Source organism: Lontra canadensis, unplaced genomic scaffold (genome assembly GCF_010015895.1).
Source record: "Lontra canadensis isolate GAN:19392208 unplaced genomic scaffold, GSC_riverotter_1.0 scaffold34, whole genome shotgun sequence".
NCBI classification, from domain to species: Eukaryota; Metazoa; Chordata; class Mammalia; order Carnivora; family Mustelidae; genus Lontra; species Lontra canadensis.
Genome location: NW_022631028.1, coordinates 7,962,975 through 7,988,708, shown reverse-complemented (window position 1 = coordinate 7,988,708; position 25,734 = coordinate 7,962,975). Strand labels below are relative to the sequence as shown.

At 44.9% G+C, this 25,734-nt stretch overlaps 1 protein-coding gene across 15 annotated transcripts in view; it reads left to right on the top strand.

The window, feature by feature from the left end:
• FOXP1 (forkhead box P1) overlaps positions 1-25,734 on the top strand; it is a 576,422-nt gene that overhangs the window by 484,727 nt on the left and 65,961 nt on the right. For 13 of the 15 annotated variants that reach the window (XM_032867389.1, XM_032867390.1, XM_032867391.1 and 10 more), the window contains 4 exons: positions 594-731; positions 1,769-1,858; positions 7,489-7,642; positions 13,037-13,241. In XM_032867389.1, coding sequence (XP_032723280.1) covers positions 594-731; positions 1,769-1,858; positions 7,489-7,642; positions 13,037-13,241 — 587 coding nt within the window. The remainder of the gene's footprint in view (positions 1-593; positions 732-1,768; positions 1,859-7,488; positions 7,643-13,036; positions 13,242-25,734) is intronic. The other 2 variants (XM_032867387.1, XM_032867385.1) reach the window with 1 other exon arrangement.

The window sequence follows — 25,734 nt, the reverse complement described above, 5'->3', positions numbered from 1 at the left end:
ATATGAAAGAATGGAGACATCTGTGTGCTGGGTGAATAAGGAAGGGTAAAAGACATCTTAGGAAAGGTCTGCGTTGAAGTTCGCGAGGTGCGCCCAGGGTTCAGTCACCCACAAGACCAAGCATTCATTGATTGTTCTTTAAAGATCACTGTCCACGGAGGAAGTGGATCAGTAGCTCCTGCTGAGAAGGTACTGGTTCCCATTTGCCTTGTTCTCTAAAACAGAATTCGAGTTTGCATTAAACTCCCTAGAGCTAATTGCCACCAAAGAGTCCTGCTTCCTAAGAAATCCAGAGCGTTGCCACCTAACTCCGGATAGCATTTGTTAGGTCTTTACTCCTTGTCTGCCTGCAAGGCTGGCTGCGCACCTGTCAGTGCTGCGAGGGCTTCTTTTGTTTTTCTTTATTTCACGTAAACTCCGTAAGAGATGAAATAGGATTCGTTGCCGCATCCCCTCTGGATAAGGATGCTGCGCGTGGGCAGTCGGTCAGTTCTCCAAGCAGGCTGGTGACAGTCTGCCGCTGACCCCACAAGACTGAGTGCTGCGTGCGCGCGATTTCCTAGCTTCCTATTTACCCTTCATTAACGTTCTAGGTTCCCGTGTCAGTGGCTATGATGACACCTCAAGTTATCACTCCCCAGCAAATGCAGCAGATCCTCCAGCAACAAGTGCTGAGCCCTCAGCAGCTCCAGGTCCTCCTCCAGCAACAGCAGGCCCTCATGCTCCAACAGGTAACCATCCGTCCTCCTCCTCCTCCCAGGGCCGGCCACTCCACTCACCGACCCCCGCACCCGATCCGCTCCTTTGCCCATTGAAGAGATAGGCAGGACAGGGTGGCTGGGGCAGGACACTGAGCGGGCCCCCGAGTAATCGATGTAGTTTGCATCCCAGCAAGGGAGGGGTCCTGCCAAAGCGACTGTGGTTTGGGTCTGGGGAGTACCCGATGGACTGAGATTAGGGCTGTAATTGGACTTGGTAGAACTAAGATCTTTTAGGCTTATGCGGCTTTACGCTCTTTTATTTGGTAAGCCCAGAGGCTTCTAAATGGTGTGAATCAAAGCGAAATGGGGAGCACGTTCGGAGCAGGTTGAAATGTGACAGCTCTTGAAGTCCCCATTTCAACTCAGAGGCTCACAGAATTTTTCTTTTAAACATCAAGAGACATCCCGGAGTTGGTTACTTTTAAGGTGCAGAGTTCACTTTCCTTCTTTCATGTATGCGGATATGCGGAAATGAACTTCTGGCCGCCACGTGCCACAGGGACCTCCCGTTCAGACTTCCCGGACCCCTGAACCAAAGAGACACGATTCAGAACTACAGTGACAGAAGTGGCTGGGGTGAGACGGTGGGGACCAGAGGCAGAGCGAGCTACCCACGCTGTCGATGCGGACGCTCACCACCCCGCCACCCTGCACAGCCCCACCCTTCAGAAAGCAGGCGCACTTTTCACGATAGAGCATGCCCAAACTCCCTCTGCAAGGGCACTGGATTTTGTTGTCCCATCAAAGGTCATCCCTTCCCTTATTTTAATTAGTTTGTGCAGAAAATGGTATGTTTTTCATCAGTTCATTTTGGAGATTACTTTTCAGACAGTAATGCCAAGAATAGTCAGGGTGCGCTGAAATTTATGGTCGAGTCTCAAACTAAAGGTCAGGCCATTACAGATAAAAGGATGCTATTTTTCAAATCGCAGTTGTGTATGGCACCGAAAAGGGACAGTGGGTTGGCGCTACCCTCTGTTACTTACCATCCTCTCTTTCCTTTGTAGCAGCAGCTTCAAGAGTTTTATAAAAAACAACAGGAACAGTTGCAGCTTCAACTTTTACAACAACAACATGCTGGAAAACAGCCTAAAGAGGTACCGACAATACATATTTTACTTTCAAACCACAGATCCCAGAGGACTATCTAGTGGCTATTAAACTGTCATTCATCTCTTAAATGATTGCACAACTGAGCTCTTGGTCCGCAGCTCTCAGGCCAAGAGCGATGGTCCCGTTTTTCTCTGAGAGTTTGCTGGGTTCCGCTTGGGGGCTAGCCCCCAAGGCAGGGGTACCGCTCGCTGGTGAGCACGGGGAAGCGGGATGGTGGGCTGGGCCTTCGGGGCTCCGCCCACACGCAGGCCAAACAGCAGGCGAGATGCACCTGCGTTCGGCACAGGTAGACTTGGACACGCGCTTGAGGTTTTCTCCAGCCCAGCCAGCTTGGGTGTGCGGGGACGGCCCTTCCCTTTGCCAGAATCCTCTCTTGTGAGGCTGGACAGAACACAGGAGTTCGACCAAGAGTAAACCTTATCTCACCTTTTCTCACAAGTTAGGCACGTATGCTAATCGCTCAAGGCAGGTGTAAGATGGGACGACTCTTCTGAGCTTGGATGGTTTGGGCGTCCCTGACAAAACCCAGTGTGTCATGATGGCTTCCGTGGGCCCGGCGCTTGGTAAGAGCACACAGTTGTGGCACCAGGCCCCTCCAACCAGTTGGGTGACCACTTCAGCTCCAGAAGCCGTAAGGCCTGCCCAGAGAGGGTATCTACATGTCACGTCCTCTACGGATCCATATCGGTCTAGACCAGTCCTTGGGGAGAGCATCGGTGCGCATGAGGGCATGACCATGCCATCTTTCTCCTGATTTCAGTTACCCGAAGTCACTTACCTGCTCCTGTTTTTACCGTGGCCAGGAATGCTGTCCTTTTGAGTGTTCTCCTCAGAACTCCCCGGTCTGTAGTTTGAGAAACAGCCCCCAGCCCCCTTAAACGGCTTCCTTTCCGGCCCCAAGCAGGTGGCTGCTGGTCATTAGTTTGGAAGGAGCCTCGCTCGGGGGACTCTCCGGGGCCCTGCCCCTCCTGCGAGCGTGGATGGCGGGCGGCGCTCCTGTTCCCCCAGCGGGAAGGGCCCAGACCGTCTCCCTGCGCCGGCTCCTCCCTCCACATACACTGGGTGCTTAATCCATGCCCCGCCGAGCGTTCTCGCCGGAGTCCCATGCAGCAGCCTGGATGGCAACCCCCGCAGAGTCGGGCCAGTTTTGGGGTGAAGGGGAGGAGGTGCTTTCAGGAAAATGCTGACGCCACCCTTAAGTACAGTGGCGCGCCCCCGAGTGCTGCTGTAATAAAAAAGGGAACAGATTAAAAAGTGTCTAAAATGTAAATCTAAAGGACTAACAGTAATTAAAATGGAAATGGCACAGGGAGGGAAGGCATGTAATTGTGAGATATCACTGTGCAGAAGGCTCTCAGCTTTGTTTTGCTGGCTGTTTTTCTAATTCAGTAGGGCTTACTCATCAGTGGCAGTTCAATGCGCGTTAATGACTCTGGGATTGCAGGCATCACTCTGGACAAAGAAATGATTATTGTGCGGTCAAAAGAAGTTCAAAGACAAGAAGGGAATTTCAGTTTTTTCCTTAGAGATCCACATTCAAGAGCATATAAATTAAGCCAAATGTTAAAAACCACAGTCTGAAAGCTGACTTCAAAGTCACAACTCTCTAATTAATGAACTGCGAGCTTCAGTTTGGACAAGTTGTGGTTTGATGCGCCCATAAATCAACATGACAGGCCTGTTTCACAGTCTCAGACAGTGCTTGTCATTGAGTCACATCAGATGTAAACACAGCAGAAAAAAGAAGGGCTATGAAGGAGGTGCAATTGATCAACAGAATTGGTAAAAACCCACTTTTGAAGCACATTATGCATGATCACAGGAAATGGTTACAGCCTCAAGAGGTTTCCCCTTCTGCTGTTGCTTTTTTGAATCAGATTTCTAACAGCCTTCAAAAGGGAGAATAAGAATTATGGAGTTTCTCCCCTGTGGCTCGCAGGCAATAACCCCCTGTTGTTATTTTGTGCTTCTTTCTTTTCAAAGGCATCAAAATTTAGTTTTTTAAAGATCTTTAACTCTATATTTGAAGACAAACAAAAAAGGGCTGCCACTGTCATTCTTATCAGTTACCAGGGATTGTGTTTTTTCTTTCTGTTGCCACTTCTTATTAACCTCTTATTTGGTCTGTTAGACAGAGTTTGGAAGGCACGTCTGCACGCTGAGAGAACATGAAAGTTCAGACGAGCTCAGAGGGCAGATAAAGAAACGTGAAGGGGAAAGTTACATGGCAGAAGGAAGGATAAAAGTTAACTCTCCCAAATTGCTGCTGTCAGAAAGGGGGCATCTTGGCACACAAAGATGATGGTGGTGTCTGAGTTTGGGAAGGGAGTATTTTGTATCTGAACAAGGAGAAGGAGAGACATTAGAGCAGCCTTTTAGCATCTCTAGGACTTGAGGTTTGCTGTGGTCATGTTCTCTCATCCACTTCCAAGGCAAAGGGGACTCACGACCCAAGAGACAGGTTGCCTTCACATCCCGAGGGGTAGGCAGACCAGCGGGCAGGTCCCCTTGGATCCCATTCTCTGTTCCTCGTGCTGGTGGGTTTGGCTGAGAGCTTTTGTAACCGTGATTAAGAGATCCTTATTTTCCCGAGGTAAGGGGGATAGGCTTCTGAAATTATCATGCAGGTGGTGGTCCTTTTGTGCTAGGGTGAAATAGAGTCACATGGTAGCAATTTCATGATGTGGACTGGTGGTTCTGATTTTAACAAGGTTTGAACTTGGATGTTGACAGATGGAACAAGTGTATTAATTTACTGAATCCCCAGTCATTAGTGGCTCATAATTTTTTTTTAAATAAAAGATTGTATTTATTTATTTGACAGAGAGAGAGCACAAGTAGGCAGAGAAGCAGGCGGGTGCGGGGGGGGGGGGGGGAAGCAGGCTCCCCGCTGAGCAGACAGCCCAATGCAGGGCTCGATCCCAGGACCTTGAGATCATGACCTGAGCCGAAGGCAGAGAATTAACCCACTGAGACACCCAGGTGCCCCAGTGGCTCATAATTTTGAATCATCTGCCCCCTACCCCACCCCACCCCACCCCTGCCACCACCACCTTTTTCCCCTTTTTTGATTACCCCTCTGGTAAGACACTTGATCCTCAGCCAGAACAATGTACCTTCACTCAACTTGTTTCTAAAGTTGCCTTGAGATGTTTCCTTGGGAAAGTTAGGCTCCCCGTTGAGCTGGCCCTGAGACCTTTTTAGGGGATAGATCTTCTGTAGCCCCATACAGCTATTGAAGTGACTGCTCGTTAATATTTGACAGAACGGGTGTGGAAAATTGAAGGCAGAATTAATTTGCAGTGGAGCTACAAAAAAAGATCCCATCCTGTGCGGGTGAGGGAGGCTAAGTTGATTGTTTTAAAAGGGCCGTTCCTCTGGGCAGTTATGACAGTTTATGTTAGGGCAGCAGGGAGGACCCGAAGAAAGGAAAACAGACCTTTGACTGCAGCTCTAGGGAGGGGATCTGAAATGCAAGGTTTATCAGGGCATTTTCGCATTTTAACACTGACTACTGACCTGTCCAGGGGACTGCACGGAGACCTTTTTTGTATGCATTCAATTGGGAGAAGTAAACAAACGGGCTCGTATCCTGTGTTTGGTAACCGGGTGGGGAGCACAGTTTGGCAACCAGCATTGCTTTTAAATTCTTTCTTTGGACAATGGGCCTTGTATACTTTCACATCCTGGCTTTTCCAACGCAGACAGCTTTCATGAGCTTTTCCTAGGGATGGCCACAGAGACAACAGAAAAGCCATCAGTCATTTTATATAAATACAAAATTTTTAAACATTTCATTTACAGTAAGACAGGAAACACCCTCCCCAAACTCCAGCAACCCCTCTCCATTCTTTTCTACTTCAAGAAGAGCTGGTTCCCCGATCTTTTATTGTATCCATGTTGTTTTTTTTTTTTCTCTTCCTTCTTTCTTCTTCTTCTTCTTCTTTTTAAGTGTCATGAATTAATATCTGTTGAGGAAGTGAAAAAATCATTTTGACATGAATATAACTATCATTGGGTTTTACATTAATGTGATAACATGGGAAGGGGTGAAAACAATTGGATCATTTTATGCATGCTGTTCTTAAAATGAAAACACTGGCTTTTCATTTAAATTTATTTAAATTTTTGTTGTTAGTGGTATAGAATTTGTTTTTTGGAGTGAAACTCAATTAACTTTCTCAGTGGCATGGTAGTAAGTCTGAAATTGGTTGCTAATAGGAGAATGATGGTTTTTACTGTAAAATAAACTGCACGGAGACCGAAAGGAAACCACCATTTTTCTCTTCCTTTGAACTTGGCATCAGAAGGTCTTGATACACGTACCATTTTATGGCTGTATCAGATCAAGGTCATGTGTTAGGTTAAGTGAATGCAGTTGTTTGTAAAGTATAGTTATTAGAAGCTCTGAAAGGGTTGTACAGTCCCTTTTAGTTGCAGAAGTCTTCCTGATGTTGTGAATGATACTCAGAATTAGGAAAACGAATCTTGTGGGGTTTTTTTTTTAACTTTTTCTTTTTTTTTTACTTTTTTTTGGGGGGAGGCTACAGTTTGGCAAGGGTTAATTCTCCTTTCATAACTGTTAGCCATAATGTGGCTAAGACCTCCACCTCGATTTGATTCCTAGCAGATTAAGGATATTAGATAATTTCCTTCTATTTATTGTACTACTGCACTGTATTATCTTTCTATCACTCAGATAATTACTGAGGAAATCTACATTAATTTTTTTTGGCTGGAGCAAGGCCTGCTAAACACAGGAATGATGTATTGATGTTTTACACAACAAAAGTTTTCCTCCTGTCATTGTCCAATCAACAAAAAGATATTTATCATACCGTAAAGCCCCTCTTTTCAAGAACAAAGCGGGTGGGGAAGCAGGACAGGCCAGCCGACCTGGGGGTTTCTGAAACTAAAGCCAAGTTAAGGCATCTGAAGCTTAAAGTGTCCTTCATATTAAATACTCACAGTCGAGTACGATGTTGTTTGCTAAATTATGAATGTGTGTAATTAAAATCTAGTGGCTGTTTCTATGAAAGATTTACAATGTTATTTCATCGTTTGTCATGGCTAATTAACAATATTAGATGAAGTTTTTCTTCTTCAAAGGTCTGATTTTTTCTCATTTATTTATGTCAGGAGTGATAAACAGAGTAGTTAAAAGCTCCCGGTGCAGGCAAGAGGAAGGCAGCTAGTTCTTCCGTATACTCTCTGAGGTTCAGGGTTCAAATCCCTCCAGACCGGAATGGCGCCTTCCATTGCTCTGTGGCATGAATCACTGAACGTTTCAAAGTCTGGAAGTTCACATCTCGACTAGAAACGCTCAGGCCTTTCAAACTGTAGGAAAAGCTGACTTGATGGAAGAGTTATGTTTTGGGGCCGCTGGCCGCGGAGGGCAAGTACGTCCAGCCCCCCTCCCCATGCCCCCCCTCCAGCTCTCTTCCGACGTGCTCTGTCCTGTCCCCATCACACCAGCCCTGACCCGGAGCCCTCCACTAAACCCCCTGGCCACCATTGTTGGTGTTTGACGGTGACGTGTTTTGAAACGTCCCTTCTCTGAACCTTCCTTGGGAAGCGGCCCCATCTCATCGTCTTTCTCCCTGATCTCTTGCAGCAGCAGCAGGTGGCTACCCAGCAGTTGGCTTTTCAGCAGCAGCTCCTCCAGATGCAGCAGCTCCAGCAGCAGCACCTCCTGTCTTTACAGCGCCAAGGCCTCCTTACGATTCAGCCGGGGCAGCCTGCCCTTCCCCTCCAGCCCCTTGCTCAAGGTGAGTGTTCCTGACCTGGCAGGCACTGCTCCACGGAGACGTCGGGGCCGAGGGGCGGGGGCTGTCCGCTGGGATACTTTGGCCCATCAGGAAGCGTGTGGGCCATCCAAAACAAGCATAGACAAACCAGAGAAAAGGCTGGACGAGGTCCAAGGAGGGACCTTTGTAGAAGCCGAAGGGCTTGCTCGTGGATGCCAGAATGAAGACAGGTGGGGTGGGCTGATGCTGAGCAGTAGCCGAGGAACACCCCCCCCATCCCCCCGCACGCTCTCGGAGTAAGACAGCAACACGGCTGGGACTCAAGGACCGGTTCCAATCCGATCAAGCTCTGCCCGTTTGGAACCACAGATGAATTTGCTTGAAGGCTTTTGTTTAGCCAATGGAAGGTATATTTTTCTATCACTGTAACTTGTTCTGTTGGAAAGCTTAGTGATGCTTTTGAAATGCCACTTTTTTAGTTCTAGAGATGAATTCAGGTTTATTCTCTATATTGAGAGTAATCTCTTTTGTCAGGTTTTCTTTTTTTTTTTCTTTTTCTTTCTTTCTTTTTTTTTTTTTTTTTCATTTCTTGTTTGTATCCATCTGTTGGTTTTTTTTGAGCAAGATCTACAACTCATCAGAGCAGGTAGCATTTCTACCTCCTGCTCTTCAAAAACTAGAGTTCCACACAAGGGAACTAGATTTCACAGATTTAAAAGTTTCTCCTGAAAAGCCGTTGACGCGTGATTACCATGGGTGTTGGACCTCAGAGACAAGTGAGGATTTCTAGCCGTTTTAGGACATCCTCGTGGTTTCGGCACGTTTTTGACGTGCGTAGTGTGCATGCACATGGATCACGCGGAAATAGCGCAGGACAGTGTGGAAGGAGAGAAGAAAGCGTCACACTGTGTTTTGAAATACAGTTCCCCCACACTGTACGTGGTGCAGCACGTTCCAGCCCCCTCCTCAAGAACCCTGGTCTTGGCAGTGGCAGTAGGCTCAGATGTATGTGTATGGACCTTAAAGTCTGGTAGCTAATGCCTTCGGTGTCTTGGATTCTGTTGCCTTCTAAAGAGGCTTGAAAATGTGGAACCTTCTTCATGGTGATTAAGACGCTCTCATTTGTTCAGTAACTTTCAGTGTCACGTGGAGCCAGGGAGGCACGTCTTCACCCGAGTCTTCTCTCTGGAGTCAACCACACCCAACTTACATCTCTTCCAGGGTTTTCTGGGTTTTGTGTATGTTTTCAGTGTTGAAACTGGTGCTTTCTCCCTTCCTGTGCCTCCTGGCCCTCCTCCCCTTTTGGCCACTACATCTCACCTACTGGATACACGGTCAGCATTTCCATGGCTGTCCAAAGAGGTTTGGTAACAGAGCAGTACGAGGGGAGAAGAAAGGACACAATGGCGAATGCATTTTTGTGCTTGCACAATGTTGTAACGTGCATTAATTACACCTTCGGGTTTATTGTTGGAAACCTTGCAGGCTGTTCAGACACACCCACTGGACTCGGGCTTCAACCTCTCATCTTTTCCCACTGCTCCTGTACTATTAAGTTTGCTCACTAAGGTTCATTGTTATAGTACATCAGTTAAGCTGTCCAAAAGAAGGCAATTGGGCAGCGACAAGACAGGCTCATGTGTGATGTGAAAGAAACGAATGTGGTGATGCATGAAGTGTAATCTCTGCAGTAACATATCAGAGACACCAGTAGGTAATTCACCAGTCATGGCATTGATTGATATGCTTTGCAATCTGCTATAACTATTAGCCCCTGCAACGTTAGGAAGGAGCATATTTAATATCTGAGGGGTACCCCGCTGTGTGTCCAAGATACCTAAATGTAAATACGCTATTTCGGGAGTCAGGTTGTGGCAGCAAAACGAGCTCCCCGTGCCATTGCCATCTTCTGTAGGCTCCAGAGGTGGGTTCTGTGTCTCCTCTCCCCTTGCCTAAAGTGGCTCGAGAATTCAGTCGTGTTGGACTACAACCCAATTTTTTTTTATCAGAGACATGATAGCTTAAAACTGATGTCATTATGAGGTTTAAATCAACTTTCTGCTTGCTTGAACATGGTCACCTGGGTATGGACAAGGACAAAAAAAGGTTGATCAACTCTGTTTGTCTTTGAGCCAGGGATACCTGGGGTTGTAAAATTGAGTTCCATGAGCAGTAATCTGTCAACTGTCCCCACAACATACATTTTTTAAGCCGGTGTCTGCATTTTCTTTTATAATGAAGGGGTTGGTTGTCCTGGAAAAAGAAATGTAGCAGGGCACAGGGTTAGGTGTTACAAATGCCAGTGACGGCCACTTTGTGATACAGTCGTTGTGATTCTTTTACGTACCTGCTCGTGGCCTTGGCTAAGTCACCTTAAATGTGCAGAAATGTGAAAGTGTGTTTAGATAGAACGTAATATTTTGGAGGCCTTTTTTTTTTTCCCTGAAGGTTTTATGGTATAAAACAGAGGGACATTTTTGTTGTAAGAGCATTGCAGGATCTTCTCTGTTTTATGTAATGAGTGCATACACTTTTCTCCCTGGTCTCTTGAAGCAGCTGACCCCCTAATGTTCATGCTCATTCTGACCTCTTAATTTTGAAAATACGAACTAGAGATTAGGTGTTCGACAGGCGCGCGCGCGCACATACACACACACACACACACACACGTACGTTAATGAATTTGTTTAACCCGGTACTATTATTCCTGTCTACCATATTGGAGGAAATATGTGCTGCTTTTTGGAAATTTGATATCCATTTAGTCTGATGAGTGACTAGCCTGCCTTTTATCTGTCTTAATTCTGTCACGAGATTGTGACTGTCAAATAACAGCACCTTCCAGTAGATGGTATGCATTGGAGTAATAGTTTAACATCGCTAACAAGGTGTAGTAGCATTGATGGAGAAGAATGATTTGACTGCTCTCTGTAAGTCTGATGAGAATGTTCTCAAACGTAATTATCACAGTGAGATTTGACCCACAAGCTTGCCTGTCGTCAGCGAGTTACTGTTTTCTCTACCAGTTCCCCTTGTGAGGGGTGAAACTTACTGGCCAGCCCCCTGGAAGAGAAGGAGAGCCGAGTAATGTCCGTGTACGCTGGAGGTGTAACAAGTGTAGCCAGTCATTTCGCCTTTGTCTTTATTTGCTGGATGAGCAGCTCACTCCTGAAACAGCTCCAAAGTTCCTGCTTTCCTAGGAGGGAAAGTTGTTAGAAGCCGTTTTTTTCTTCCATTTTTTCACTTCCCACGCAGCTGACCCAGAAATCAATTAGTTGGAGTTGAAAAATGGGCGGCTCGTTCTTTTCATGCGTATTTACTCCCTAGAAAATAAAAATAGGTGTTGACTTGCGTGGCTTTCTATCGATATGCTATCATCAACAGACAAGCCTATTCACTATTGTCTCAACTGAGTAAACAGTGGTCGGAGGGTCAGCCATCTTCCCAGGTAATTGTTGGTGTGTGGACATCGGTGGCAGGCCTGTTAGCTACAAACACATCCCACATGTCACTTCGGAAGGTGTTTGAAAATAATAGCCCAGATGCAGCAGAACCGGACACGGGATTGTGGAGTGACCTTTCCCTTTGTTTAATTTGCCTCTGAGGCTTAATTTCAGGGGACAAGTAATAATTGAATATGCCTAATAACTAAATGCTCATTTGGGACAAAATCCATCAAAATATAATTGGCATTTGATTTTTATGAAGGGAGAAGAAAACCGACTTGGCTGTTGAGGATGCGTTCTAAGAATATCTGACCACTTAATGTATCATTTGAAGCCACCTTTTATAATATATATTAATTGCAAATACTTGAGCATTTGAACATTTTCGTGGAGAACCCGTGAGGAGAGACCAACTGTTTTTGTTAACGCTCCTCTCAGAAAGGCGGGGAAGGTTATTGGTCTGCTGTGCAATAATTTACTCCTCTTTGATATGCAAACGATCCACGGTGAATATAAAAAAATCCTATCAGACTCATTTCACAGTTCTTAACCACTCGGATTCTCTGGAGTCCATCGCCTCATTAGACCAGTGCTCTCCAATGCTAGCATAATTAAAATCTTTAACAGTTTAGCAAAGTAAAGATGTTTGGCTGATCACGTTGAGATGATTATCTATCCATTGTATTCTAAATGACAAAAATAAATTAAATTTAGACCTTGGCATTTTTTATTATGTGTTTCAAATGAATATAATGCACACGGCCTTCTTTTTTAATTCAATAGCTTAGGTTTGGTTAGAAACACGCCTGTATCGGGTGCTGCTATATAGTCAGAAAATGGCAGGCTTTCTAGGATAGCTGTTACAGTTGATTGAAACAATGAGCCGCAGTCCAGACATCCAGTTCTAATGTGGAATTGCCTTGTGCTGCACAGGGCTGACGATTTCTTGTAGCTGTCCTTTTGAAGGACTGGCTGTGGTGGTTTGCTGTTGTCCGCACCAGCAGGTCCATGGAGGTGGGTTCTGGAAAGCCTGGGCTGGGGAGGCATGCCTCCACAACACGGGTGATGAGGCCGTAATAATGAGATTGACATACTGATGGTTTCTTCTCTTGGGGAAAGTACAGGTTTTGACTCTTCCTACTTAAGACTCATGCCCATGCTGACCCCCTTAAGAAACAAGAGAACTTTATTACTCCAAGTTTCTTTTACATTTGCATTTTATTCTGCAATGGTTCATTAGCATTGATCTAAGAAATGACAGTAATAATAGTGTTACTTGTTAAAAAAAAAAAGTTACACAGTTTTTCGGTAGACACATCCATCAATTAAGCATGTGGTACTAGAAACCAAAATTAATGAGGAAGATAGGTGTGTTAATGAAATAATCATAGTATAATCAATTTGAATGTTAAAAGTTGAAAAGCATTTCAGGAAGACGATATGAATTCATAATTTATGTCTAAAAGTGATTAATAAAAACTATATTTAATAACAAAGCTATTTGTCATCATTTAAGACTTAAGCACAAAAATTATTCATTTTGTGGTTCATGTTGTCATAATAGTTGAGTTGAAATTTACTTCGAGCCCTTCTTTGTGGCTGAAAATACAATAACATCTACCTACTCCTTTTCAAAAATCTGGAAACAACAGTTTGGATGGAGACCTACTGTCTTTGCAGAGTAACTGTGTTTTGAATCCTTTTCACAGAGGTCTTTTCTGTGTGATGAGGGCACTTCAACTTGGCTGTTCAGTGAGAGGACACGGTTGTTACTACCGTATTTGCCTTAGTTGGGAGGGGGGAAAAAAACTGCACACACCAAAAAAAAAAAAAAAAACCCAACCCAAAAAAAAAAAAAAACAAACCCCCTAACACTAGGCTTTGTTTACTGACTCTTTGATTTAATTACTGTTTGAAGAGGACGGAATTAGCTGTTAATTGATTTAATTATCCAATTTGTTTGTTTCAGGCATGATTCCAACAGAACTGCAGCAGCTCTGGAAAGAAGTGACAAGTGCTCATTCTGCAGAAGAAACCACAGGCAGCAATCACAGCAGTTTGGATCTGACCACGACATGTGTCTCGTCCTCTGCACCTTCCAAGACCTCCTTAATAATGAACCCACATGCCTCTACCAATGGACAGCTCTCAGTCCACACTCCCAAAAGGGAAAGGTAGGAATGAGCCACCGAGATGTGTCCGGAACTGTCTTCAACGAGGGAGGGTGGGTGGCCTTGCTCTGCCATATCTCAGCGATCCCTAATTGGATCCATGTGACTTGAATGTGCATATAATTACTTAAGAATGTGTTCAATATGGTTTGGGTGTGAAGCATCTAATTATTTTCACCTTTTCAACATGGAATTAGCACTTAATGCAGATCTAACCTAAGCTTAAGAACCCAGGCTGAGATAGTTTCTCACTGGATGGGCTGGATTTCAAGGGTTCCAGGCTTCCTCTTCGTGCCCAGTGCTCAGTCCATGCATGCTGGTCGTCTGGGCTCTGAGCACCTTCCGAGGGAGTCATAGAGTCTGGTATTGGCGATTTTGAATCACAGGTCAAGGAAAGGCAGAGAACTTAGCCACTACGTACTGCCCTCCTTGAAGGCAGTGAGCCTGTCTTTTGCACTGTTGTGCCTCCAAAGAACATGGCCTTTTTCCTGGTCAGTGCTCAGTGAAGGTTGGAAAGATGGGGAGATGGGAGGGGTCTGTATATACGCGCACACGATCCATGTCTATGTGCACAGGTTTAAAAAAATAAGTCTTAACTCCTGGGGAGGAATGCAGTGCTGTCTCGGTCGCTGTATTCCTCTCTGGAAGTTAAGACTTTATCATTGTAGTTGCCCTCAGCTCTGCTTGAATGTTAGCTGAAGCCGAGTCTGTCTGAGATATCCGGAATACATCATGTTAGCAGATAGTTCTAAGAAAATGAAGCTGTTAATTCATGTTATTGGATCCTCACACCCCAGAAGCATTAATACTACTGTTGAATGCTCTTCAGAAGTGGAGTGTATATATATAATGCTCCTAAAATTAAAAACTTTTATTTTCAATGTACTATTTTTAAACGGTTTCCCATCTATTTCATATGCACAGTTTCCCCACACAGAAGAAAAGAAACTTTCAAAGTAATGTGTGATAGTAAATGTCACTTCCAGCAGGAAAAACAAATTCTATATTTTGTTTTTTAATAAAAATGACTCAGTGAAGTTTTTTTTTTAATGATACTCTTCACTTGAGCAATTACAAATATAATTTCATATATTTCTTGAACTATTGAGCATTAAGAAGCCCACGGGTTTAATTAGATGTGTATCTTTCTACCAGCAACATTTTATCTATTCCGAGATCCGTAATCACAGAAAATGCTCTCTGAATATTTGTGCATGTGTGGGCGTGTGTCCTGGTCAAGCGTAAGAATGTGAGACGTTCTGAGAGATGGGGATAATAGGTATTTAAACCCAAACTTGCAGCCATCCTTTTAAGAGCATTTTGGAACTTCTCTGGCAGACATTGGCAAAGTAAAAGATGTTTTAAATTTCCTGTTCAGAAGAATTTGAAGGATGGAATGATGGACAGTAAGACTGTGTGGAGGCATTGGGCCAAATATGGCTTCTGTTGTTTCCAGTGAGGTTAGGTTTGTATGTCTGGAAGCCAGTCTTTTCTCTTGCTTTCTCACCTCTTACAGCGTCTTTGTAATTAAAAAATAACACTGAACCTTAGAGGGCTTTCAAGAAGATTCTAGGTTGCTGTCCTTTGCTCTACTTGCTTTTGGTGTCTAAGGTTGATGCTGTCCATTTACTGTGGAGCAATCGAATCACATCTTGATCCACAGGCAGAGCAGGCCATCCACTGGGAATTGCTGACAGAAGCACTTCAGGTATTTGTGGCAATCTTGTTGGCCGTTGGAGCCCGCAAACATTTCCTGTGACACGGAAAACTCTTCTTGTTTAGATGCTCTGTGCTAGGTCCCATTCTACAGGGTTCTGTATCTGTAGTCAGGTGACAGATTACGGGTAAGTCGGGTAGGAGAAGAATAGCCCTCTCAGGTCTGAAGGTGTGTTGGAAAGTAAATGGATCATTCCAGAAGAATAAGTTCGTTTGGATTGTTTTTACCATCTGCACATGAGTGAGACTTAATCTTCATTATACTACATGCCGAAATTAGAATACGGATCAGAAAAGAATCTGGGTTCTACTGAGCTGTCATCTGGCTGTAACGACAGGCTGAATTTTCCAGTTACATATGCAAAGAAGAAGCGACTATGAAATTATCTGCCACTCCTTAATATCTTGGCTCTCTCTGTTAACATGACCGGGTGGGTTCCTAGTTGTGGCTGAATGAAAAAGAAAATGCTGGTTAGCCTGTTTTAGCTGAAGCTGGTGAACAAGACTGACGAGCACCTTAGGTGAAAGATAGTTCGAAAGTTAGAAACTTACAGAATTGATCATGAAAAATTCAGTCATTATTTAGCCAGCTTTGTGTACGTACAGGTACTTACATAATGAGGTTTTAGCTGGTTTTACCTCCGGGTTTATTTTGAAAGCGTCGGTGTGATATCCTGTTTAAGTAGTGGAAAATGGTAAAAAGCTATCCCTCTAAAAATGTTCTCACTGCCTTGACGTTTGTCACAGCGGTCCCTCAGAGAAGTTTCGTCCCTTACTCACGAGGGCATTCATGATATCTGTAACTTGGCCGGCTGTCCGCTGATTTCGGTGTGCTGTTCATTCCTGCTCTGTTCTCCCAGCGCAGTCTCTGAACAAGCCAGAGCCTCGGCCACCGGGGATGGTACCCTAGCCCCTCAGACTCAGCCTCAGATGAACAGCTTAAGAATCCTCCTGAAAAGGTTCAGGAAGGCTCCATGCAAAACGGCATTGGAAAAAAGCAGTGGTATCCTGAGGGGCTTTGTTGGTGACAGTAGTGAGAGGTCTCCTAGCCGCACCTAGGCTTGCACACTTCTTGGTCGCGTGGAAACCTCCCCCTCCCCCACTCTTGCCCCCGTGCATGTTGCGGGCTTCCGTGAGCAGCCGCTGTGGCAGCAGCTCTGGGGTTTGGTGAGCTGCAATCTGTTAAGGAGATAAATAATGTGCTTGGCACGACACTCCTACTCTCCTCTTTAATTTGTCTTACACAAGGAAAATTATAATTAAATCATTCAGGGTAAACCCTCGAGTGTAGAGAAGGGAAAAAACACACTTTGGTAAAGATTGCCAATAGAAACCCACTTCCCCGTTGCGCAGTGTGGAGACATTTATCAGTATTCAGCACTATTACGAGAGGAGCGGCCCATGTGATTTGTGAGGCGGATGCCAGCGCTCAAATCAAGGCTTGTTAAGATCCTGTCCCTGTGCAATCACGGCCATTCAGCATCATTAGAATTCAGCACTGGCGCTGCGCTTCGTGCTTTGATTTTCTTCCGGCAATTTAATAATGTTTATTGTGCTGATTATATATAAATTCATTGGTGCAATAAACATACCTCGGTTGCCAGCGCCGGAGAGAAGCGTGGCGAAGGTGAAGTTCAGCAGGCAGGAGCTAAAGGGAGCTGAGTGGGAAGCAGGCGTGTTCCCGTCTCCCACTGCCATTTTATTCCCCAGGACCCAGGGAGCCGTGACATCGTAGACAAACAGATAAAACTCAGACCTGGGATACCTCTGAACGCGAAGCTATCCTCTTGTTCCCTTTCACTTGTCTGACTGTCTTGCTTTAGGAAATTCCAAGTTTTGGTGTGGGTAAACAAAATCAACGGAATGCAAATGAAACATTTATTAAAATGCTAAATTTAGTAAAGCCCTTTGAGCTTCTTGGATCAAAGCAGCTATGTAAATACAAATAGCAATTACTACTTAAGTAATTGCCTGAATTAAAATTCTAAATATCACATTATATTATGGTGCACTAGGGAAAGGGAAGGGAGCTCAGGCGTCCTCAGTTCTTCCTCTCTGCTGAGCACTGGCTACACTCTTGTTTTTGGAGTGATGTCTCAGTTTATCCTCATGACTGCTGGCAAGCAGTAGGGGTTATTATACCCATTTTACAGACAAGGAAATTGAGTCATAGAGACTAAAGAACTGACCTCGGGTCACAGAACTGATTACTAGATCCAAATGCAAGCCTGTCTGTTCCCTTAACTTTGTAATACAGCACTTAGAGTTCTCATTCAGCCTAGAAGTGACTATTGAATTATGATAAGTTGAAATCAGTGTTCCTAAAATAAAGTTTAATTAAAATCCAACAAAAGGTGCATTGACTTCACCTACTGCGTGCACATCAGCACGTTTTAAAGGAAAACAGCAGACGTTGCTCTTTTAAGGTGGATACTGGTCTTTACTGGGCCTTCCATGAAGGAAGAGGGCAGGTAGGATTTGCAAAATAGACGTCACTGACAGTCTGAAACCGCGCATAAAGAACAAACATGAAGCCCACGCCGGCTTTGCCCCCAGGTCAATGCCAGACAAGCCTCCCTCTCTCCCTTCTAGTCTCATAGGTCCTGTGCATCCTCACGGAACACCTCCCCTGGCCTTTATCCTATTTTTCCTGTCCTCTGGAGTCCATATGAGAGAGAGACTGCTGCTCTGACCCTTCCTGGCCTTTTGCTTTTGGTTCAGCAACCACCGGTAGACGTTTGCTAACGCGAGCAGGTCTCAGATGCAAAGCTCTTCCAAGTGTGCGATTCAGGACTTCCTTGAAGCCACTGGTGGAAGAGGTTCCTTTGAACCCTGAAAGCATCAGGGCGGTCCGTTGGCTGGTGTCTGTTGGCCGGTGTCCGTTGCACAGCCTCTTCTTCCCTAGAGGCTGCGCTCTTGTTCTGAGAATCCGCTGGCCCGCGTCAGGCCCCTGCCCTGCGATGTCTGACCTGCCCTCTGTCCACTCCCGGTGCTTCTTCCCGCCTTCTGCTCTGCTCACACGGCCCCAGGTATTTCCACTGTTCCACTGTTGCCTTTGCCCCCGTTCCGCAGTGGGCAGCTGCCCGCAAGTGAGCCCTGAAGGTCTTAGCTTGGCTAGTGTGCTTGCAGACTTTTTCGCTTGATCCACAGCCTCTGTTTTTGATTTGTGGCCTCTTGACGAATTGCCATGTATTTGACTACATAACAATAACATTTGTGTTTCCCGCCCCACTACTTTCAGAAGGCAGGGAATTCTGAAACGTGGACATGCCTGGCGTTTCTTTTTTCTTTTTTTTTTTTTTTTCTCCCCTCTTTTTTGAACTTAATTCTTTGTTGATGAGTAAATATTGGTGCTGTTGGTTGACTTGCTAGAATTTTAGAAGCTTGCTTTCAGAGCTGTTCCAGCGGTACGTGTCTTTAACTGTTGTGTGTTTTCATATCAGGCCTGTTGAGCCAGAAATGTACGCAGTAAGCTAGAGGTCACGTTACTCTGAACAGCTCTTCCTCATTTCAACTGTTTTTGTTTTGTTTTTGAAAATCAACTGCTTTCTTCCGTATCTGTTTATTTGAAGGACTTGAGCAAAATGAGCCACCCCAAATCTTTATCACCCATTAGAGCGTTTTGGAGAACCTGCAGCCAAATTGTCCCAAATTGTCTCCAGAATTGTTACTGCTGCTTCCACCAGGATGTGCTAAGGCAATTGGTCTGTAACACAAGTCAGCAAATTACAGCCTACCGGCCAGATCTGGCCCCCTGCTCATTTTGTAAATAAAGCTTTATTGGAACACAGCAATGATCATTGATTTGTACATTGTCTATTGAATAGCTGCTTTCATGCTACAATGGCTGGCTTAAGCAGTTGCAACAGAAACCGTAGAGCCCACAGTGACTAAAATATTTACTGTCTGGCTATTTACAGAAAATAATTTGCCAACTCCTGATCTTAGCTATAAGAGCAACATTTCTCATTTCCTGATGATATTCTCACAGGTATTTGTTAAAATAGACAGCTTCCTAGCCCTCTTTCCTGAAGAATTGGATTATTCTGGCCTGAGATGGGGTGCGGGAATGTTTATTTGTCACATATGCCCTATATTCTTGCTACTCAACGGCTACAGGACAGCAACTTTGGTACTACCTGGGAAGAGCTTCTTAGAAATTCAGGGTCTCTGGTCCCACCCCAGACCTGCTGAATCAGGGTCTTCATTTTAACCAGATCCCCAGGGCCTTCTCAAGTTTGAGAAGCAATGCTAGTGGCGCATTCAGTTCATCTGGGTTTTGATGGTCTTGGAAAGGGCCGAATTTTTCCCCTAACATTTGACTGTGATCCCAGACGTATTCAGTCCACAAAGCTCGTGGCTTGCCATTCTTGTGTGAGCCTGCGGAGTAGAGGTAGTATGGCTGGAGGGAATCAGTTCTGGCCTATGATGGTGATGGCAATTGCAACCAACATTTACTGAACTATTGCTTTGTGCTGGACACACGTGTCAAGGATTCAACATAAGCCTTGATACTAATTTTTTCCATGTAATTCTAACAGTAGCCCTATGGGGTACTGTCTTCTTTGCACAGATGGTGTTTGGGGGCCCAAAACAATTTGATAAATTGCACAAGCCACACAACTAATTAAGGACCAGGCAGGGACTGGGACCAGAGACTCCCTGACCCTCCAGTCCTTGTAGTGACTGTCAGAGTCTGGTGGTTCCCAAGTGAGCTGTTCATCAGAACCACCGTGGCTTTACCCCAGACTCCCGGATGATAGTCTCCAGGGGGTAAAGCTCAGAGATCAGGACGAGGCCATAACGTTCAAGTGTGGGAGCCTGTGGCCGGGCCTGTCTGTTGAGCCAAATTTGAGGCTCCACAGAGTTTCACAGCTGGCAGTTCTCCTACCTTGCCTTATCTTCTTGCAAGGAGGCACATCCCAGGCCAGCCTCGGAGAGGGTAAAGAACAGGCTGGGCGTGGCCAGTCAGGTGTTGTCAAGGACCTGAAAGGGAATTAGCTACAGGCCGTTGCAGAGGCCTGGAATACAGGTGCTTCTGAGCCCCAGAGCAGACTCTCGGCAGCGACACCTGTCCCGTGGCTGTAAGTGTGGACAGTAGCCTGTGTAGGGCAGAAACATTTCTGCTTCACTCAAAAAGAGACACCAGGGTCTAGTCGACGTATTGTAGCACAGACGTGCTGCTGGGTGTTTCACGACCGTCCTGCCCGGAAGAGCTGCGGTCTGGTAGTCTCATGGCTTAAAACCAATTGTGTCTGGGTGTTGCAAGTGCTGGAAGAAAGGTTCTCTCAGGGCAGTGAGGCAGGGTGGAGCCTTGTGTCCTGTCATTCATACATAGGGTGGGGGAGGGAGAAAATCTTTAAAACATTGGCATGCCATGAGGGAGAGGTTTATGGATTTTCTTGACTGTTCACTCTGTATGGTGATTAAAAGAAAAGAAAAAAAAAAACTCAGCCATTATTCTCTAACAGCTGTTGTATCTTATCTCAGTAAAGTGCCTTTTACCATAACACACCATCATTAGACTCTATAAATCTTTTTCTATTTATTGTGTTTAAACGATACATGCTTTCCAATAAAATGGTATCATTGGTCTAGGGAGATATAATTTCTCCTAATATATAAGTTTCTCCTAAATTGGGTTGCTTTTAATTTTGTTTGTGGGGATGTTATACAATATGGATCTCAACCATGGGCTGTTTGATGTCTCATGTGCCTGGTTTCCCCCACAAAATAATCTCTGAGCCCTACCACTTTCTCTCATCATGTAGGATAGACATGCTTTTCTGATGACTGGCTCCTGCTAATAGGATTTTTTCCGCCAAACCCCTTTTTTGGCACCCAGCCATCTCACAGGTGTTTACCCTTCTGTACTAGGGCCTGTGTCCCTTTCTCCCAAGTACACGTTAGCTTTCTTTTCTTTTTTTTATTTATTTATTTGACAGACCGAGATCACGAGTAGACAGAGAGGCAGGCAGAGAGAGAGAGGAAAGCAGGTTCCCTGCTGAGCAGAGAGCCCGATATGGGGCTCGATCTCAGGACCCTGGGATCATGACCTGAGCCCAAGGCAGAGGCTTTAACCCACTGAGCCACCCAGGCGCCCCCACGTTAGCTTTCTTAACACTGGTCTTACCCCAAGGGTGTGAAGGAAGGCGAACAGCAGAAGGATGAGGACCCATTGGGGGTGGGGCGCCCCGACAGCCTCCTCCCTTGTACTGGCTTTCACCCTTCACCCTGTGAAAGTGTCTTGCCGAAACGTATACTTTGCAACTTGGAATCATGAACGGAAAGGTTTCCTTGAGTGGGCACTGGATCCATCCAGAAGTGGAGAGGGAAGCCAGGGACCTCCAGCAGGCCACGTGGTTTGGAAAAGTCCGAGGGTTCTTCTGCTCTCCTTTCGGTGACAAGTAGGAGTCTCGAGGTTTTCAGCCAGCGATGTGGCCACCCGAGGGGGGACCTTGCGCAGGAGGCTTAAAGGAAAGTCACGTTCATTTTCACGATTTCCCGAGCCGCCTGCTGGGCGCCCGTGTCACCCAGGAACCCGGCTCCGTAGCCCTGGCCGACGAGCCCCAGCTCTGCCGCCTGGCTCGCCAGGGTAATGCAAATGAGCGCGTTACATATGTACGGCCGTCCTGAGCGGCTTTGTTCCACCCCCCGCTTTGTAATCAGTCCGGGCCTAAGTATATTATAAAGTATATTCTCCTCATTAAAACAATAGTGGAGGCTCACAAAGGGAAATTGTTAATATGTGTTCCAGCTTGTCATTTCTGCCTGTGTGAATAAAGAAGATAACCGTTCCTTGGGGAAACTATTTCGGGAACTGAGCAACAGATAGGCTAGCCAGAGAATTCTCTTCACTGTAATTTTCCTTTTTGTTTGTACTCAAAAATAACATCCTGATGGGCTCTTTGGTGCCTCTGCACAGACAGAGCACAATTGCCACAGCCCAGGTGGTGTTAATATGGGACAATCCCCCGGGCACATGTCGCCCAGAGTTGTACAGCTTGTTCAGTGTCTCTGTCCATATGGCAGTCTGCACCATTCACTGAGAGGCGTCGGGGCTGTGCCTGGTGGGGACTGTGGTCAGTGTAGTGTGAAGAGAAGGCTCCCACTCCCAGCAGCCTCTGTGGTACAGTTTGTCTTATGGTAGATCTGAGTGACAGCACGCCTACTCACCACACACACACACACACACACACACACACACACACTCGACTAAGATATTCCAGAAGAGCTTTGCTGGTTTCCTTCCCTGTCCTCTCCCCACCTTCCCCACCCCCTTCATTTTCCCAAACACATGGTTAACTCGGCGGGTCTAGTTCAGGTGTGTGAAACATACCTGGTTTATAGAAAGTCATTTAAAAGACACACATACACACACAAACTGGGTGGTGGTTCATGGATTAACTCAACTTCAAGAATGCATGCCTGTACTAGAATGCTTCTATAAACTCTGTGGCTTTTGTTGTTTTTTTTGTTTGTTTGTTTGTTTGTTTTGGTTTTTTTTTGCATTTTACATTGCAAAGAAGGTTTTCGTTGTACAGTTTGGATGGTCGTGCTAGGGGTTTTGATTTTTACATCTTAAAGTGAAAAGGGGGGAAAGGAAGAGAAAATGATTATCAGACTCAGAAATCTGAGAGTAAAACATTCCCCGGAGGCGTTAGAACTGAAAAGGGAGAACCAAGGAAACAGAGATTTCCCAGCGAGTAAGGTGAAAATAGGAACACTTTAAAAGGCACTTTGGGAAATTTACCAGAAGGCAAAGCATTCTCCATTTATATACCTAAATTGTTGTTCCACTTTTGTGTAACTATTTGTATTCTTGTTTGGTAAACAAACAGACCCCATAGCAACTGTTCCTGATGATATTTATACTACCTGTAAGACTTGCCTAAACAAACAGACGTATTTTTATGACCTTCAAATTTCATTCCTTTTATAGTCTTCAAGTAAGTCAGACCAATGGCAGGTTGACTCCTTCCTTCCTTCCTTCCTTCCTCCCTTCCTCCCTTCCCTTCCTTTCCCTTCCCTTCCCTTCCCTTCTTCCCTCCCTTCTTTTTTTAATACTTTGAAATCTATCTTTGAGGATCTCTTCTTTATGGATATTTTACATCTTGGCTGTGAATGTTGAATTTGAAGGTATATTATGACAGAAGGAAAGAAAAACCTAAAGCATTTGTGTAAATGATGTGGTATTTGCTTTCAAGAGGGGCCTTTGAGTCATCTGGTGGAATTTTAGGTTCTATATCCGAAAGGCTGAAACTATTACTATAGTTCAAAACTGGACAGACCTCTATGGCTATGTCTCTACCTTTTATATCTGAACTGTTGATGGAAACATTCTTGTACATATGAGCCCCGGTGTTCAACTTCCATTTTTCCGTATGAGTCATATTTATGACAAGAACAAGAAGTCTCGTGTTAAAGATCAGTGTGAGGAGTAAATGGCAGTTTACTTTAATTAGAAAAAAAAAAATGACACCAAGAGCTGGAATAATCCAGTGGTGTTTGAATAAATTAGAAGATTGTACAGGCAAAAACAAGGATAAGTGGGAAGTTGTCCAGAGTTCAACAAAAACGTGTTGGAGAGTGGGACAGAAGTCAGTGGATGGTACTAGCATGCATGCGTTCGTTGAGCAGAATTTACCAAACCCCAACCACGTGCCAAGTGTCCTAGGCTCCGGGGCACGCAGCTGTGAGCTTGACAAAGTCTGTCCTCATGGAGCTGACATTACAGTAGAAGTAGAACAAACAAATAATTACATAATAAAAAGGAAGAAGTTCTGAACAAAATAATAAAGCAGGGAAGGGAGAAGAGTGAGTCTGGCAAAGGCTCTGTGAGGAAGTGACCTTTGAACAGATGGAAGGAAGTGACAGAACAGCCCTCTAGGCTTAGGGTGCAGCAGAAGTATGGGCCTTGAGTCAGGGGCAGAAAGAACATGTTTTGCGGGACCATGGCCCCGAACCTCATTTAGTGCGGGGGTGGCCGTGTTTAGTGGTGATAGGTGTGGGCTCTGAAGCCGGACCGCCTGCATTCCAATCCAGGCTGCCCACTGAGGTGACTTAATGTTGGTGTGCTCAGTTGTCCATCTGTGAAATGGGCGTGACACCAGGCTCTGGCACATAGGAGGTGCTCAGTAAATATTAACAAGCGCTGTTAATTACGGTCGAAGTCATTTATTCATTCAAAGAGCATTTATCGAGCATTAATTATATACTAACTACATAGGTTCAAGGACTTAATAGAGGACTACAACCTCGTTCTGCCCCTTTGGGAGCTCACCGTCTAATGAGAGAGACATACAGGGAAGGAGATGCTTGCAACTCAGCGTAATAAAGGTGGTGATATGAATATATACAAAATGTGATACAGTGACTGCTTTGTTTAAAATGAGCACTAGTGGAATGTCACAGTGTATGTATTTCCAAGACACCCCCCGCCCCCGCCCCCGCCCCGTGCATCAGGTGAAACTTTTGAATACGGTAAGGTCCATGAAGGAAGGTTCCCTATCTCTTGTTGATTGCTGCCTCCCAATCATCCGGCATCACCAGCCTGGTATGATAGGTGCAAAATTTCATTGCAGAGACAAGCTGAAATGTGCAGAAGAAGGTGAACTAAGGGAATAGTAAAGATTAAGAACCCATTGGGAGTAGTTCTGTATTTGCTACCCTTTGGCCACAGATGCTGTAGGAGCACCTGGTTAGTCTTGTTGATACTTACAGAAATCTTACAGATACTTACAGAAAAAGCTGGGTTCCGCCTAAGAGTGCTCCTCACCCGTGAGCTCGCATCAGAATCTTTGGGAAGACTGACTCCCCTGCAAACTGCCAGAGCCCAGTCCCAGTACTTCTGATTCAGTAACTTGGGGTAAGGACTAAGAAATTGCATCTCCGCCAGGTTCCCAGGGTCCATACTTTGAGAACCACTGCTTTCGACCATCCTTATGCTGTGGCATTCTTCCCCTGCTACCATTCAAAGTGACAGAGAAGCGATGTGGAGAAAGGGAAATTCTTAAGACTATGACCTAATATAAACTGTTATGGAACAGAATTTTAAAAAATTATTTAATATCAGCCTTTAAATCATTTGTAAGCACTCTTGTTTGTTTTTCTAATTTTTTTTTAATGCCTAAAGATGCTTTTTGTGCTTCAGCCATCTGCCTGCTCTCATTCTCTTCCTTGTAGCCGTTGAGCTCCTACTGATACTGTAAAGCCCAGATAAGAGTCTACAGCGTTTTCTGTCCCAGCCATCTGCTCAATTCTCTTTCTCTCCTGGTGGAGAATTGGGTACAACTCTTTTAGCAAGGAAGGGAACAGCCAGCAGCCTCCGATTGTATGTGGTTATTCACATTGTTGTTGTTGTTATTGATTTTGAATATGCATCCCTACAAAGTGTGTTTTTAATCAATTATTTACATCTAATATATTATCTATATTATAAAAATTAGAGGCTAAGGGTGAGAAAGATATACCCATATACATGTGTATATTCTTACAAAAGCCCTAAGATAACAAAAGTTATCCTAACACATGCATACAGAAACTGTAATATGATCTTACCACTCACCCATGGGTCTTCTCATGAACCCCAACTTAGAGACTCCGATCTAGGAACCTAACACGATGCTTATCACAAGTTCAGTGTTCACTTAAACACTGTGCAATTAAAGGCACAGAAGAGTTTAATCCAGTGAACATTAATGAAGCATCTTGTCCTACAGAGGAATAACAATAATTCCATAACATATGGGATAGTTCTAAGGGAACATAAATGGAGAAC